Source organism: Acomys minous (genome assembly GCF_964271855.1).
Source record: "Acomys minous genome assembly, chromosome: 5".
NCBI lineage: Eukaryota > Metazoa > Chordata > Mammalia > Rodentia > Muridae > Acomys > Acomys minous.
This window is the reverse complement of record NC_140494.1, coordinates 81,929,077-81,944,916: the sequence shown is the minus strand read 5'-3', so window position 1 is coordinate 81,944,916 and position 15,840 is coordinate 81,929,077. Positions and strand designations below refer to the sequence as shown.

At 41.0% G+C, this 15,840-nt stretch overlaps 2 protein-coding genes across 2 annotated transcripts in view; one reads left to right on the top strand and one right to left on the bottom strand.

Annotated features, from left to right (window-relative positions):
• Positions 1-15,840, bottom strand: part of MBD3L1 (methyl-CpG binding domain protein 3 like 1) — a 240,052-nt gene that overhangs the window by 71,541 nt on the left and 152,671 nt on the right. The gene's annotated exons all lie outside the window — the stretch shown is intronic.
• The window catches only part of MUC16 (mucin 16, cell surface associated), a 168,871-nt gene that overhangs the window by 15,214 nt on the left and 137,817 nt on the right, over positions 1-15,840 (top strand). The window contains exon 2 of the mRNA XM_084783450.1: positions 6,973-14,799. Coding sequence (XP_084639576.1) covers positions 6,973-14,799 — 7,827 coding nt within the window. The remainder of the gene's footprint in view (positions 1-6,972; positions 14,800-15,840) is intronic.

Genomic DNA, 15,840 nt, shown 5'->3' with positions numbered 1-15,840 from the left:
ATTCAGCTAGGGACTCTGCACTCAAACTGTGCACTGAGCTCAGCTAGGGACTCTGGGACCCAACTGCGCACCGAGTCCAGCCAGAGTCTCAGGGCCAGGACTGTGTGCCAAGTTCAACTAGGGACTCTGTGCCCAAACTGAGCACTGAGTCCAGTTTGGGTCTCAGGGTGCGAGCTGCACGTTGAGTTGAGATTGGGTCACGGGGCCCAAATCTTTCAGAGTCCCCTCTCCAGCAGCAATTCCCACTGGTCACCATGCCAATTGCCTCAGCTGCAAACCTCAGTCACTGACCCTCTCGTCCAAGAACATCTGCACTCCTCCTGTGTGCATGGGTATGCAGGTTTTCTATATTTTGGTACTTTTGAACTGTGGAGTACTGCTGCGGTAGTGGGTTGGGGAGCTTGGTGTTCCTGGTTAAGAATTCCATGCAATTCCCTGAATTGTTTACTGGAGCTTCTAAACATGGTCCACACTGCTCGCTGCCATCTTGGATCCTCCCACAAGTTTAGTTTTTAATCAGATTCCTGATTGCCTGGTCATATCAAAGCTTCCCGGCTAGCCTGTGGGCATCAGACAGACACCTGTAGAACTCTGACTAGCAATTCTTCAGCTTCAGAATTGAGCCTGGAGACCAGAATAGCTGCTTCTTTTATGACCAGAGGTCCCCCAACTGGGGTTCTGACTAGGTCTTCTGTGCTGTGCATATCCCGGCTTCCAGGATGGCTTGCGGACCACTTACAGTTCCTGGCAGAGATCTAACTAACAATTCTTGAAGGCATTCTTAATTAGTGTGTAAGAAGATTATGGGTACAATCAATCTCCATATCTGTGGGCTCTCTATCATTGTATTCAATCAACAATGGATGGAAAGTGTTTAGAAAAAATGTATTTATTGTAAATAAATATGGAGGATATTTCCTTGTCTTTAGTGGTGATAAACACAGTATAGCAATTGTTTACATAGTATTTACACTATACTTTCCATAAGTAATATAAAAATAAAATTACAAAAAGGTATCTGTATTTTATATAAAAACTATAGCATTAAAAATTTTGTTACTTTTTAAATGTGTGTATGCATATGTGTGTTTGTGTATCTGTGTGTGCATGTGTATGTTTGTACGTGTGTGTGTGTGTGTGTGTGTGTGTGTGTGTGTTTACACATATATGTGTATATGGGTACAGTGCCCACAGAGGCTGTGAGATTTGGTCCAGTTTCCTGGAACTGAAGTCACTGGAGGTTACAAGCCACTAAAGTTGGTAGTAGGAACTGAGGCCCTATGCAAGAGCAGTAAGACTCCCTAACCACTGACCTATTTATCCAGCCTCCAAACTTCTGCATCCTATACAAAGAACTTGAGGATCTGTGGATGTTGATATTTGCAGAAGCCCCTGCAATGTGATATTTTAATATACGTATTTGCATATGTATACATAATCATCAAATCACATACTTAGTCAATGTCTCTGTCATCATAACTCTGTAGCATTTTAAAGTCTCCTGAACATTTAAAATTACAAGTGACAAGCTTGCAGAGGAAGAAATTAGGAAAACTACACCCTTCACATTAGCCACAAGCAATATAAAATACTTAGGAGTTACTCTAACTAAGCAAGTGAAGGACTTATTTGAAAAAAATTTCAAAACTCTAAAGAAAGAGATTGAAGATGACATGAGAAGATGGAATGATCTTCCTTGCTCATGGATCAGGAGAATTAACATAGTAAAAATGGCCATCCTACCAAAAGCAATCTACAGATTCAATGCAATCCCTATCAAAATACCTACACAATTTTTTAAAGACATTGAAAGTTCAATTCTGAACTTCATATGGAAAAACAAAAAACCCAGAATAGCTAAAACAATCTTGTACAATAAAAGGTGCTCCGGAGGAGTCTCCATACCTGATCTCAGACTGTACTATAAAGCAATAGTAATCAAAACAGCATGGTACTGGCACAGCAACAAGCTGGTTGATCAGTGGAATCGAATCGAAGACCCAGATATGAATCCACACACATATGGTCACTTGATTTTTGACAAAGAAGCCAAATCCATTCGATGGAAAAAGGATAGAAGGATAGCATCTTCTTCTAAATTTTAAAATATGCAAGGTATTGTTATATATAGTCACTATGTTGTGCAGTGGTTGTTTTTTGTTTTGGGAGACAGGCTCTGGTGTGTGTGTGTGTCTGTGTGTGTGTGTGCGCACGCGTGTGTGCATGCATGCTCTGAGAGTCACTGTAGCTCATTTAGTCTTCAAACTCAGGAAAATCGTCCTGCATTAGCTCTCTGTGCTGGATTACATGTGTGAGCTGTGGTCTTAGTTACTTTCCTATTGTTTTGATTTGACACCATGTCCGAGGCAACCTATAAGAATATGTTTCAGAAGGTTGGAGTCAATGATGGTGAAACCACAGCATAGCAGCGGTGCTTATTTTTATTGATACTGCTTACAACCTACTGAGTTATTTCTTTATTTCTGATGCAGGAGCTCAAATGTTTTAGCCTAAACCAATCTCACTACAGAAGGGGTTTCTCAGTCCCAATATAAGTAGTCATGTATATGGATCTGAGTAACTAATGTTAGGGGGGGTATAGAGTGGGGAGCTGTCCTTGAGTTCGTCAGATGTTGGACTTCATCATTAGACCTCTACTCACTATAAGGTAGTGGCATCCAAAGTCCTAGTCACAACAACCAATTGAGTTTTCAGATATTTTCATATATGCCATGGCTCAATACCTGGCACACAGGCAAATATGTGTCTTATGAAGAAATGAAAGCACAACTCACTAGGTGTCAGTGGCTTAGGGCAGAAAGACAGCTGCATACTGTCATCCTCATCAGCCTGAGGCTTCCCTTAACCTGTTAGGAACCACAACTTCAGTGAAACTGGATTCAAGCCTTACCTAAAGAAAAGTGTCAGGACTAGCTAGTATGAAGCAGAGTTGGAGACTTATTAACAATATTTCAGTAAAGACATTAAATGTGAAGAATAAGAAAAGAATGAGGCACTCAGTGAAGAAATTAAGACATATTCACTTATGAGAATATGCTCTTTCAAGGGATAGTTTTTTAAAGTGTCATGTGATTATCACTATATAGCATTTTAATGGTTCTCAAATTATATCACAAAAGGTTAGTAAGAAAATTTTTTTTCTTGCCTTTCTCTTTTGTCTTGAACAGAATTGTAAAATGTCTCCTGAGGTGCCTTGGGTGGGATTATAGTCTGATAAAGCCAAACCAGGAGTCACTTGGGCTGCACAAGGCCTAACGATGTGGTTTAAAGTAAATAGGATTCTAGTAAATTTCAGAGTTTCAGGGAGAAAAGTCTTAAACAATTGTTAATTGTTAATCTGCTTTGCTGGTTAGAGAATTCAACCACACACCTGAGTAAAGGACTCTTTCTTTTTCTGTCTATATAATTATCCCCATCTTTCTCTTGCCTAAGGAAGGGCTGTTCATCACTGCTTTATTCTCTAAAGATTTCATAGATGCTAACTTTCTTCACCTTATGCCTCAAAGCAAACTATGAACTCCTTCAACTGCAGGACTATCTATGACAACAAGCAAAAACAAACAAACAAACAAACAAAATTATAACTTCAGTGAGACCTAAAACAAATCTAATCCTTAGCTTCCCTGAGAACTGTTTTTTTAATTTTATTATATATTCATTTATTCATTTTCCATCTTAATAGCAGCCCCTCTTCCACTCCTCCCATTCCCATCCACCCACCCTTTACCCTCTTCCCTTCTCCTTAGAAAAGGGGAGACTGCCCCCTACAAACACATCACAGCACATTAAATTGCAACAGGACTAAGAGCCTCCTCCTCCACTAGGGCCAGACAAGGCAACCCAGGTAAGGGGAAGTAATCCAAAAGCAGGCAACAGAGTCCCTATCAGATACATCCTCTGTTCCACTTGCTAGAGTACCCACATCAAGACCAAGCTGTCCATCAGTTACATTTGTGTTGTGGGCCTAGGTTCAGTCCATGCATGCTTTTTTTGGTTGGTGCTTCAATATCTGTAAGCCATTATGGGGCAGGTTAGTTGACACTGTTGATCTTCTTGAGTTCTTGTCCCTCCAGGATCTTCTATCCTTCCCCTGACTCCCACAAGACTCTCAGAGCTCTGCCTAATGTTTGGCTGTGAGTCTCAGTATCCACTGCTAGGTGGAGCTTCTCAGAAAACATTCATGCTAGGCTCCTGTCTGCAAGCAGAGCAGAGCATCATTAACAGTGTCAGGGGTTGGATCTCTCCTATGGGCTGGGTTTCAGATTGGGCCAGTCATTGGTTAGCTATTCCCTTATTCTTTGCTCCATCTTTATCCCTGCACATCCTGTAGGCAGACTGTTCCCTGGGATTTATAGAGAAATATCCACCTTTCTCACCTCTCCCTTTGCAAATTTCTCTGTAAGTTGAACTGCCTTTAGATATTAAAGGGTAAGGCCTCATGGGCCTGTCACAGATTCACAAAGACACTTGAGAGGCCCTATGTGCCTCAGTTTTACTCAGGCAAGAACAGCTGCTGTGAGTTTATGTGGGTCACAGTTAAGTCATGTCCAGAAAACTCAGTTTCACCTTGGTTGTCTCCAACCTCTGGTTCTTACATTCTTTCTTCTCTTTTATAATATTCCTTTGGGAGGGAGGGTGTGTTTGATGTGGTATTAATCCTGATATTCACAGGAAATAACAAACTATTCCATTTTTGAATTTGAAGTAAGCTTTATTAACTATTAAATACTGATGAAGAGGTGGAATTTGGTCATGCCCACTCCCTTGAATTTCCCAGCTAGGTGTCCCCCAAGACACATGTTGCAGGGGTTTATGAAGACAAACCCATAGGTTACATTACTTTTCCATGAGGCTTTTGTTATATTCCAGGAACTACAACTCCCAGCATCCCAAGAGGTTACCTGGTACTTAGGGAGTTGGGCTTTGCAGGTTAATTTTGGATATTATAGTTGAAGTCTCTTTTATGTCTGAGAACTCTACAGAAACTTATTTTCTACATTTTGACCAGTTGTGTGTATTTACATTAATTATCATCCACTGCAGAAAATGCTTCTCATCTGATTCTTATAAGACAGGGTCTCTTACTGAAACTTGAAACTTGAGCTAGACTGGTGCCAGTAACCCCCAACGGTCCTCCTTTTTCTCACTAACCTGTGCAGTACTAGGATTACAGATGTGTGCATGGCTTTACCTGACTTTTACTATGGTCCCTGGGACTTAAATAGGTCCTCGTGCTTTTGAAACCACTGTTTTTATCCACTGACCCATTGCTCCAGCCCAATAAGTACAGGGTTCCCCCCCCCTTTTCTATGTTTCAAGTGTGTTTGTATGCATGTGTACAAATATTATATGCTTGTTTTGTGCATTTGTATGTATGTGCATGTGGAGGCCTGAGGTTAATGTCAGGAATCATCCTCAATCCCTTTACTACCTTATTCACTGAGAAACCCCATCAACCCCAGAGGTCTTCAATATGACTAGTCTTCCTAGCAAGATTTCAATGAGAAGCCCTGTATCTACCTTTTGGGATGGAATTATAAGCAGGTGCTGAGTCATCGCCCTAACGATAGTTTTTCTTTTTCTTTTTCTTTCTTTTTTATGTGAGAGGATTAGCTATATAAATACACTTCCCAACAATGTCTAATAAAAATTTCAGGCATTCATGTACTATGAATGTACCCAGAAATCAAGGATTTCTTCTATTGTATGTTCAACCCATTACAAACTGCTCACTTTTAAAATGTTTTAATACTTGAGAGTTTCATACATGTTAAACTATGTATTTTGATCATATTCACCCTTCATGCTGCCTCCAATTCCTCCCAGACTTTTCCATCATGATCTTTCCCAACTTCCTGTCTTTTCCTTTGTAAATAATCATTTTATATTACATTTATATTTATTTTTGTGTTTATATATTTAGTATCTCGCTGTGTGTGTGTGTGTGTGTGTGTGTGTGTGTGTGTGTGTGTGTCTCAATGTGCACGTGGAGGTCAGAGGACAATTCTCAGAAATAAGTCCTTTACTTCCTATGCACATACCAGGAATCAAACTCAGTTTGTCAAAATTGGTAGCAGATAACTTTATCTGTTGAATCATCTCTCTGGCTCTGCTATTTTTCATCCTCTTCTTCTTCCTCCTCTTCTTCCTACTCCTTATCCTCCCTGAGTTTCTTCTCTTCTAATTTCTCCAATAACCCATTTAGTCTAATTTATGTTGTCTATATGCAAAAGGCTATAGGGCCAATCATCCATAAGTGTGTGAGCAATCTACCTGGGGCCACATCCCTGGAGAAAACTGACTGTCTCTTATTAATCCACCATCGGTTGTCAGTGATTCCTTAGCTCTCCCACACATGCGATCATGTTGAGTTGATTTTGTGCAGGTCTTGTCTAGACCACCAAAGTATCCTTGACTTGATGAGAGCAATGGCCTGTCATGCCCAGAAAACATTGTTGTGCAGCTCTGAGTCTTACAGTCTTTCCACTTCCTCTTCTAGAAGGGTTCTTGAGAATTGTAGAGAAGTATGATTTAGGCCTGAACTCACCAGTTACTTATTTTCTGCATTTTAAACTAACCTGATTCATTTTTATAGGTGTAGGTTTTATTTATAAGCTATATTTCATGTAACTTCACCTGAGAAATACTACAATTTTGTAATGTTTATTTTAATATGCTTGTAAAGACATAGAAATACCAAGTGAGAAATGTTTTATCCCAAAGCAATATAAATATAGTCCAGGATAAAATTTTTTTCTAGTAGATGAATATAAAAAGATATGATTAATGAAGATGTCATTCATAATATGATTCTAATAATCTTATACATATAAAAAGTTATCTAAGGTTATTCCTGAGGGTATTGCTGATTATACTTCTTATAATTATTTATTGTTTGTCAAGATCTTACCGTGTCAAGTAAACATAAACCAAACTTGCCTTCTCATGTAGCATCAGCATTTCAAGAACCACGTAGTTCTAGTGGATCTGTGGCTTCAGTGCTCAGAACGACACCCAAGACAAGCACAAGAACATGGGGCACAAGCACAACAGTGACTGCTTCAACTTCACACTGGAGAAGTAGCATTTCCTCAAACTTGTCCACTCAAAGAGGCAGAAGAAACTCTCAGAAAGCAGTGAACAGCATGAAGGTTACCAGCTCTGCTTCCCAGGTATCGCTTGAGTCGGTTGTACCTAAAACCACACTGTCCATGATGATCCCTGAAACCACATGGAAGAGCACTGGTTCTGCTTCAGTGAATACATCTAATTCTGCAAGGACTGACACACATAATGGAGCTGAATTAAATAATATCCCTCCATCAGACACATCCACCACTGTCCCTCGGGCAGAACCTAGCATACCTGAGATGATTTCAACCACAGAACACACCCCGAATGTTACTGAAGTGCTCTTTACTAATGCTGTTCTTGTACACAGAACAGAATCTACCAAGAACAACACTTCCTATTCAAGCACTGATCAGCCAATCAAGCCGGAAGAAGCCTCCACTGGAATATCCACAGGGCTCCCAAACTCTATAATCAGCACAGAAATTACCGCTACTGAGGTAGGAGATTTTGTGACTGCCCAAAACACAGCCTTCTCTCAAAGTACACCATCAAGTTCCTCAGTGCCAGGAATGTTCTCCAGTGTCTCTCAGAATTATCCATTCTTAGAGACATCTCTTCATCCTAGCAGAAGGCATGAAGCCCCTTCCAAGACAAACTCCACGCCACTGGAAGGAATTGGCTCAGAAAGTTCCTGGGGAACTAGGGCCAGAACAAGCTCTTTACCACCTGTTAATTTCACATCACGGAGGCATAGTCATCCCTTTTTAGGCTCTACGAACTCACCCTTACCTATTAGTCATCATACTCCTAAGCAAGGTTGGACCACAGCTCGGATACAATCCAGAAAACCTGAAGAAATTGACTCCCCCACAGAGTACAGCCCTAAGCATACAGAAGCACCTACGACTCTTTCTCTTCTTGAATCTTTGACAAAGGACATGCCTACTGGGAACATATCCCTTACAACAATATATGAGTCAACATCAGAAGAAACATCCACTGGAATCTCCATCAGTACCCCTGGTTCCAGCATCACTACAAAATCACAACAGCTGACGAATAGCCATACTGGGCATTCCGTGGTGACACCAAGCATGTCTTATGAAAACATGTCAAACTCTGCCTCAGTCAACAACACTAACTCCAGTAGAGTCCATACATTTCCACATTCAGAAGCTGTGGATCCTTCCAACAATATTGCTTCAGAACCATGGACACCTATTCCTTGGAAAGAATCCATGACTGCAGATTCTGTAACCATGCCACATGAGGCGCATTCACCTTCTGCTCTTTCTTCCATGGTAGACAGACACAATACAGCAGCTACTATTTCTGTGGCCTCTGTCATCAAAGTTTCTAATGATGTAATCCCAAGAAATTTGTCCACAAGCTCAGGACCTGTGACTGCTTCAACTCCAGGCTTGAGTAGCCGTAATCATGAAGGTTTCAATATGTCACAAGTGTCCCAATTCTCACAGATGACCACTTTTTCCTCTGCCATGAAAAGAAACGCCAGGGAAAAGGGGAGCTCAACATCACAAGCGCATCACTCCATCACAACTCCACTACTCTCATCGGAAAAGGAACATTTCATGATGCTGGCCAACTCAGAAGGCACCAAACTTCCATCTCCAAAATCAATTTCCTTTGCAACAGCAGATGTAGAAAAACAAATAGCTTTTACATTTATGACAGTGTGGAAAAATTCCAGTAAATCTGAAGACATGCATTCAACCAAAATACACAGTACTAGCAAAACTGATGTACCCACTAGTCTCTCTCTTATGGAACTTATGACTAAAGCTATACCTAATGGTAGAACAGCCTTTTCTAAGTTACATCACTCAATATCAGAAGAAATTTCCACTGGAACATCCAGTGTTCTGCCTACCTCCACCACCAGTGCAGAATCAGAAGTGATGACGAGCAAACCCATGGGACATTCACTACTTACCTCAGATATTTTGACTTACCCAGATATACCAAGCACTGCCTCAATAGAGGGCACCCACTCCAGAGAGAGGCATACATTTCCGCATTCAGAATCCACAACTCCTAAGAATCCTGCTTCAGCATCATGGACATTTACTCCTGAGGAAAGATCCATGTCTACAGATTTCACACAAACACAAATGTCACCTTCACTGACACCTGAAACTTCCTTGCCATACACACATAGCAGTCACTCTTCTGATTCCATAGCTACCCCTGTCACAGTTGCCAAGAATCCAATCTCAAGAAACTTTTTCCCGAGGTCAGAATCTATGACTGCCACTACAGCAAGCTTGAGCAGGAGCTTTCAGCCAAACTTCTACTCAGCTCTTGTGCCCAAAATCTCAGAGACCACATCTGTTTCTTCAGGTACACCAAGGTCCATCATGGAATATGGCAGTACCATAACCCAATGCAAACACACCAATACCTCTACAGAAGTCTCCTCTGAAAATAAACTTTTGGCCATCATCCTACCCTCCTCAGAAGGAACCACACTCCCAACTTCACAGTTATCCTCATCTGAAAGTGAAGGTATTTTTATACAAAGAACTGACACATGGACCAGAGCACAGGAAAATTCCAGCACACATGAACATATGCATTCCATCATGGAGGAAAACCCTCACCATACTGGAGGGCCCACTACCCCTTCACTTCTCGAGTCTCAGACAGCAGCCATGTTTGAGCACACTACATCCCTTCCAATACGACATCACCCAATATCAGAAGACACATCTATGATAATCTCCAGCAGGGTCCCTGGATCTACAACCACCACAGAATCACAGGCAGAAACAGGCCATAGGGGACATACTGTGGTGACATCAGATGTGGAGACTTCCAAAGACACATCGACCACTGCTTCAAGCACAGAGACACAACCCAGTGTGACACAGACATTTCCACTTTCAGAATCCTTGGTTCATTCTACCAACTCTCCATCCCCATCACAGACTCATTCAGTGTGGGAAGGGTCCATGTCTGCAAGTTCAAGAAGACCTACTGTTGAGGCACCCTCACACTCTCCAGTTCCTGACAATGCAGACAGATATAGTAGCACCTCTCCTGTTTCTGTCAATTCTGTGTTCACGTTTGATAAGCACACAATCCCTTCCACATTATACACAACACCTAGGTCAGGGTCCCTTTCAATACCAAGCTCCAACAGTGCCCAGCTCACCACCATCTTACAGACAATGCCTGTTTCCTCACTCACACCAGAGGAACGCATAGAAGATGGGACTTACAAACACAGCATCACACCTACATCGCTTGAAAAGGAATCTTTCACAACTAGTGTGCCCACCATGGAACAAACCGGACTTTCATCTCCACAGCCAGCCTCATCTGAAAGTACAGAAATTGAGACAGGGACAGCTTCCTCCTTGAAGACAGCAAGGACAGATTTCAGGACATCTGAAGACATACATTCAACCATAGAATACAATCCTAGCCATAGTGACCTATCCACCAATCCTTCTCTTTTTGATTCTAGAACAAGAGCAGTGTCTGCTGACAGCATAGCCCTTCATCCATCAACACCAGAAGACAATTCCACTGGAATCTCCATCAGTTTCCCTACCTCTACCACCAGTTTGGAATCAGAAGAGATGACAAGCAGAGCCACAGGACATCCTCCAGTTACCACAAACATTTTAACTTACCCAGACACAACAAACACTGCCTCAGCCAAGGTCATCCACTCCAGTGGGACAGATACAATTCCACATTCACAGTCCACAGCTTCTTTCAACAACCCTGCTTTAGCATCATGGACACTTACTCCTGAGGAAGGATCTGTATCTAAGGCTTCCACAATCATACAAGGGTCACCTTCACCGAGCCCTCACGCTTCCTTGCCAGACACACATAGTATTCAGTCTCCTGATTCTGCTGCCTCTTATTTCACAGTTGCTAAGGACTCCATCCTCACAAAGTCATACCACAGCTCAGGTCCTGTTAGTGATTATCTTGCAAGCTGGAGCAGCATTTCTCAGTCAAGCGACAACAGTATTCATATTTCCCAAACCTCACAGATGAATACCATTTCTTCAGTCACTTCAGGATCCGTCATGGAAGCCAACCATTCTGTACCCCAATTAAAGTACCCTATAACTTCTACATCAGTGTCATCTGAAAAGAAAGTCTTCCCTACAACCTTGTCCACACTTTCACCTACACAATCAACATCATTTGAAAATACAAATGTCAGGACACAGACATTTACCCTCCTGACCACACTGACACAGTCTAATACATCTGAGAAGATGCATTCAAGTATAGATTTCATACATAGCCATTCTGACATGCCTAACAGTTCCTCTAGTCTTGTAGCAAGGACAGTATCCATGCCTCCTGATAACACATTACTTCCAATGCTACAGGGTTTTATGTCAGATGATACTAAGTTTACATCTGAAGAAAGGACCAGTGGAATTTTCACTAAGCTTCATGGCTCCAACACCATCACAGAATCAGAAGAAATATCTACCAGACAGATCGGGGATCCTGAAGTGACATCAAACATTGTCCCCTCCCTGGAAACATCAACCATATCTTCAGTGTCAGACAATCTCAGTTTCACTCCAACCCCAATCACAGAGACATCCACATTTCTAAGGCAAAGTTATGAAGTCCCATCAATTGCAACTTTTCCAACTCTAAATGGAAGCCAGCTTGTCAAGTCCCCAGGATATCTTGATGGATCTACATCAAGTTCACCTGTTACTTCCACAGTAGAAAGCAGCACGCCCTCTCCCAATTCTGTGGTCTCTGTCTTCACCTCTTCTAAGGAGACAATCACAACCAGGATAGATACAAAGTTACACCATTTGTCTACTTCATTTCCAAACTGGACCAGCAGTACCCATTCAAGCCAAGAGGCTGCACAGGTCACCAAACTTTTACCAACAAGCTCTTCTTCCTCTGTTGAAGCAGAGACAAATATGGAAATCAGCAGTTCCATACCCCAATCCAAATCCTCTATTACCCCTGTGTCAGTTTCAGTGGAAACTGCATTTTCTGCCATGTTTCAGCATCCTTTGGTAGATACTACAGTTTCTATTTCACAGCCAACATTTTCTGAAGCCTCTGGAATTCTAAGCCAATCACTTCCACTAACTACTATTCTTGAAGAGACCACCTTTCCCACAACATACAATACTGTTTTTTCTCAGTTAACCCCTAATGCGTCTCCTAGCCTCTCCATTTCAGAATCCATTACAATTGGAAAATTCTCCACAAGAAGCCCTTCCTACACCTCAGCATCAGAAGATGCACACACCTCTGCAGATTCAACATCAACTATCATTGAAAAAAATACACCTTCACCTGTAACTTCTTTATCAGAAGGACAAAATATCACCTCCCTTGGTTTTGTGGCTACATTTGGAACTTCTGTTCAAGAGACAACCTCAAATAGAAAAGGCACAAGTGTAGCTTCTGGGAGCATCTCAATTCAAAGCCTAGATACCATAGGACTTTCAACTTCAGATTCTTCAAATAACAGGAGAAACTTGCAGATAAGTCACAGTTCCTCAAAAAAACCAGCAACCAGTGTAGAAACAGCTAGTCCTGGAGGGCATTCCCAAGGCACTGTCCTAGTTGATTCAGTTCCATCAAGAACAACTGTAATTATGACCTCACAAAGCAACCAGGACACAATAATTTCCACATCAATGCCCTTATCTAACCCTGCACATATAGAAACTCAAAAAGCTTTCCCCCTAACGTCAATAGAACAGGAAATCACCAATCCTGAAGATATGGACTTGATGATGAAACATAGTTCTGGCCTTAATACAGTGCCCACTAGCACTTCCATTGGGCTTTCCAGAACAGAAGCTAACTCAGCTGATAGAACATCTATTTCAAGCTCTGTGTCCTTCACAAAGACAACAGACATATCAATAGGAAATATCTCCAATAACTCTACTATTTTCTTTCCAAACACTGACATCGGCCAAGTAACTAATACTGAGGAGTCATCCAACCTCTCTCTGTGGAACACATCAGATACTACTTCTTATACTGGGACCATTTCTACTATAACTCAGACAGTTTTACATTCAGACTCAATCCCTCGTCCCAGCAGTTCTGAGTCACTGTCATGGACAGACTCTCCATACCATGCAGCAACTTCCTCTATAAACCCTGCAGAAATTATACCTGGAACAACATCATCTTCTCCTGCTACTTCTACATCAGAATCACAAAGTCTTTTCTTTCCTGCTTCTGTGGCCTCCACATTTTCTTCTGTGGAAACAAGTACAAAGGAGTTGGATATAAACCAAGCTCCTTTTACAACTTCATTACCAAGCTGGAGCAACAGTGAGCTATCCACCTCACAGGACACCAGAACCTCACAAAAATCTTATAGTTTCACCAGAACTGAAGTAGGCATGGACATGACCACTGTTGGACCCCAGTCCCAGTATACTGTATCATCTGAGACTGTTTCAACAGATGGTACTATCTCTTCTTTGTTGACACTACCAACCAAGACTTCACATTCTTCTGCTTCCTCTCTATCACCACAGAGCTCAAGCTCCACATTTTCCCCTAAGACCTCATTCCCCACCTCTGAATTGATAAAGACACCAGATACATTGAGCAGAAGCTTGGAAACTGGAACAAGTTTGCCTCCAAATTTGAGTAGCACCTCACTTGAAATGTTGGGTTTACCTGAAGTTACTACTGACACAGAAGATTTTCCTTCTTCCTCAAGTTTCACAGTAACCAACATGCAGACCAATACTATGACACATGAGCTAAGTTCTTCCATTTCAATACCCTCTGAATCATCCAGGGACACTTATACAATGGGTACTTCTTCATCCATATGGATGACTACTATGTCCACATCATTGCCTAACCACTTAGAGACTACAAGATATAATACTGAGCCATTTTCCCATTTGACTTCTGGATTGAGGGACACTAACACATCTCTACAAACAAATGTACCTTCAACCTCTGTGTCCACTCTCATATTTCCAAGTTCTGAGACTGATGACACTTCTTCTGCTATGAATATATCAACCCCACTTCAGACTCCATCTTCACAGTTTACTGAATTTCCAAAAGAAATAGATATCAACTTAAATTTTTCTTTGCCTATTGTAGACTCTACTGAGATAACATCCTTCCCAGCATACAATATTACTATGCCATCATTAGAAAGTACCCATGTTCCAAGAACTGATACACTGCCTTTAGCTGAGATAACTTTGATTGACACAACATTCTCTCCAACAGAAGAGATGGCTTCATTTGCCACAACGATCATTCCCAAAGGCAGTTCAGATGTGAGTTCCAGCAGCCCGCCTTCTGTAACACAGCCAAGCCATTTGGTTTCCCCCATTGTAAAAACTCTGCCTTCATCAACTTCTACATCATTGCCCTTTCCTGCTTCCACTACCAATGACTCTACAGCTAGCTCAGCCCTCGACAGGACTACTACACCTTCAGGTAATTTACAAACAAAAGAAAAATGTATTGGGATAGTGAATGGCAGCTCTCAGCATTCCATGGTTATCTTTAGAATCTTGAAGCCTAGAACCCAAGCCATCAAGACATTTTTGTCATCCTTCTTGAGAAACAAAATGACTGAGAGTGCTGACTTGGGAAAGATGACAAGTGCTTTTCAGGTTCCTGTGCATTCAACTAGGTTAAGTAAGAATCTGCTATTCCTACATCCCCATTTACAAACTTGGGGGGACCATAGGAAATAGATCTTTCCTGTGAGGTAGAACGAAAATTAAGGGTTTATTGTTGCATTCATATTTATTTATGAATACTACAGTTATCATTATTGAATCATAAATCTGTGAAAATTAGTGCATTTCACTCTGGCACTCTCACACATGCTCACACAATGTTCAACATCCCCAATTCCTACTATGAACTCCCCTCACTCTCTTTTCTGCCTTCTTCTTGATTCCTTCCACTGCCTTTGTTGTCAGTGTTCTGTTTTTATGGCTTTTGTTTGTTTGTTTCTACATAATATAAAATATATGGCATTTATTTTTCTGTCTAATTTGCTTAACATGATTATTTCTAGTATCTACACATGACTTCATTTCATTCTTCTATATGGCCGAGTAAAACTATTGTATATGATATATGTTTTCAAATTCAGCTATTTGTGTAAAAGTATGAATCTGGAGGTGGAACCTAGGACCTTTCACATGCAAGGCAAGGTCTGTACAGATGACATATACTCTCTACCCCCATACTAAAATTTATTTAGCAAACATTGGTTGAACATCAATCACTTCCAAGAACTAAGCTAGGTAAAAGCAAAATATAGAAAAATAAGCAAGGCCATAAGTAATTACTACAAAGTAAGAGATGTTTTAGTATAGTTATTAGTCATAATTAATGGTGATGAGAATGAGAATTAGGCTTACACAGCATATATTTCTATGTAAATCACTATTTCATGATGTTTTTAATCCTTATAATATTATTTTTTGGGTAATGTAGCTGAGATACATAGAAGATGTGAAATAATCTTTTTACCATCAAAAATTTCATAGTGACAGAAGTAAGCTAAGAATTTGTTTGAGTGTGCTTCATTCATGCCTATGAATCTGGCATGTAGAAAGCCAAGGCAAAAGGATCCTGACATCAAAGAGAACCAGGGTTATATAGTGAAACCCTGTCTAAAAGACCCAAGAGATAGGGAAATAGCTTAGTGCCAGAACACCTCCCATAACTTGCATGGTGCTGTAGGTTTGATACCCAGCA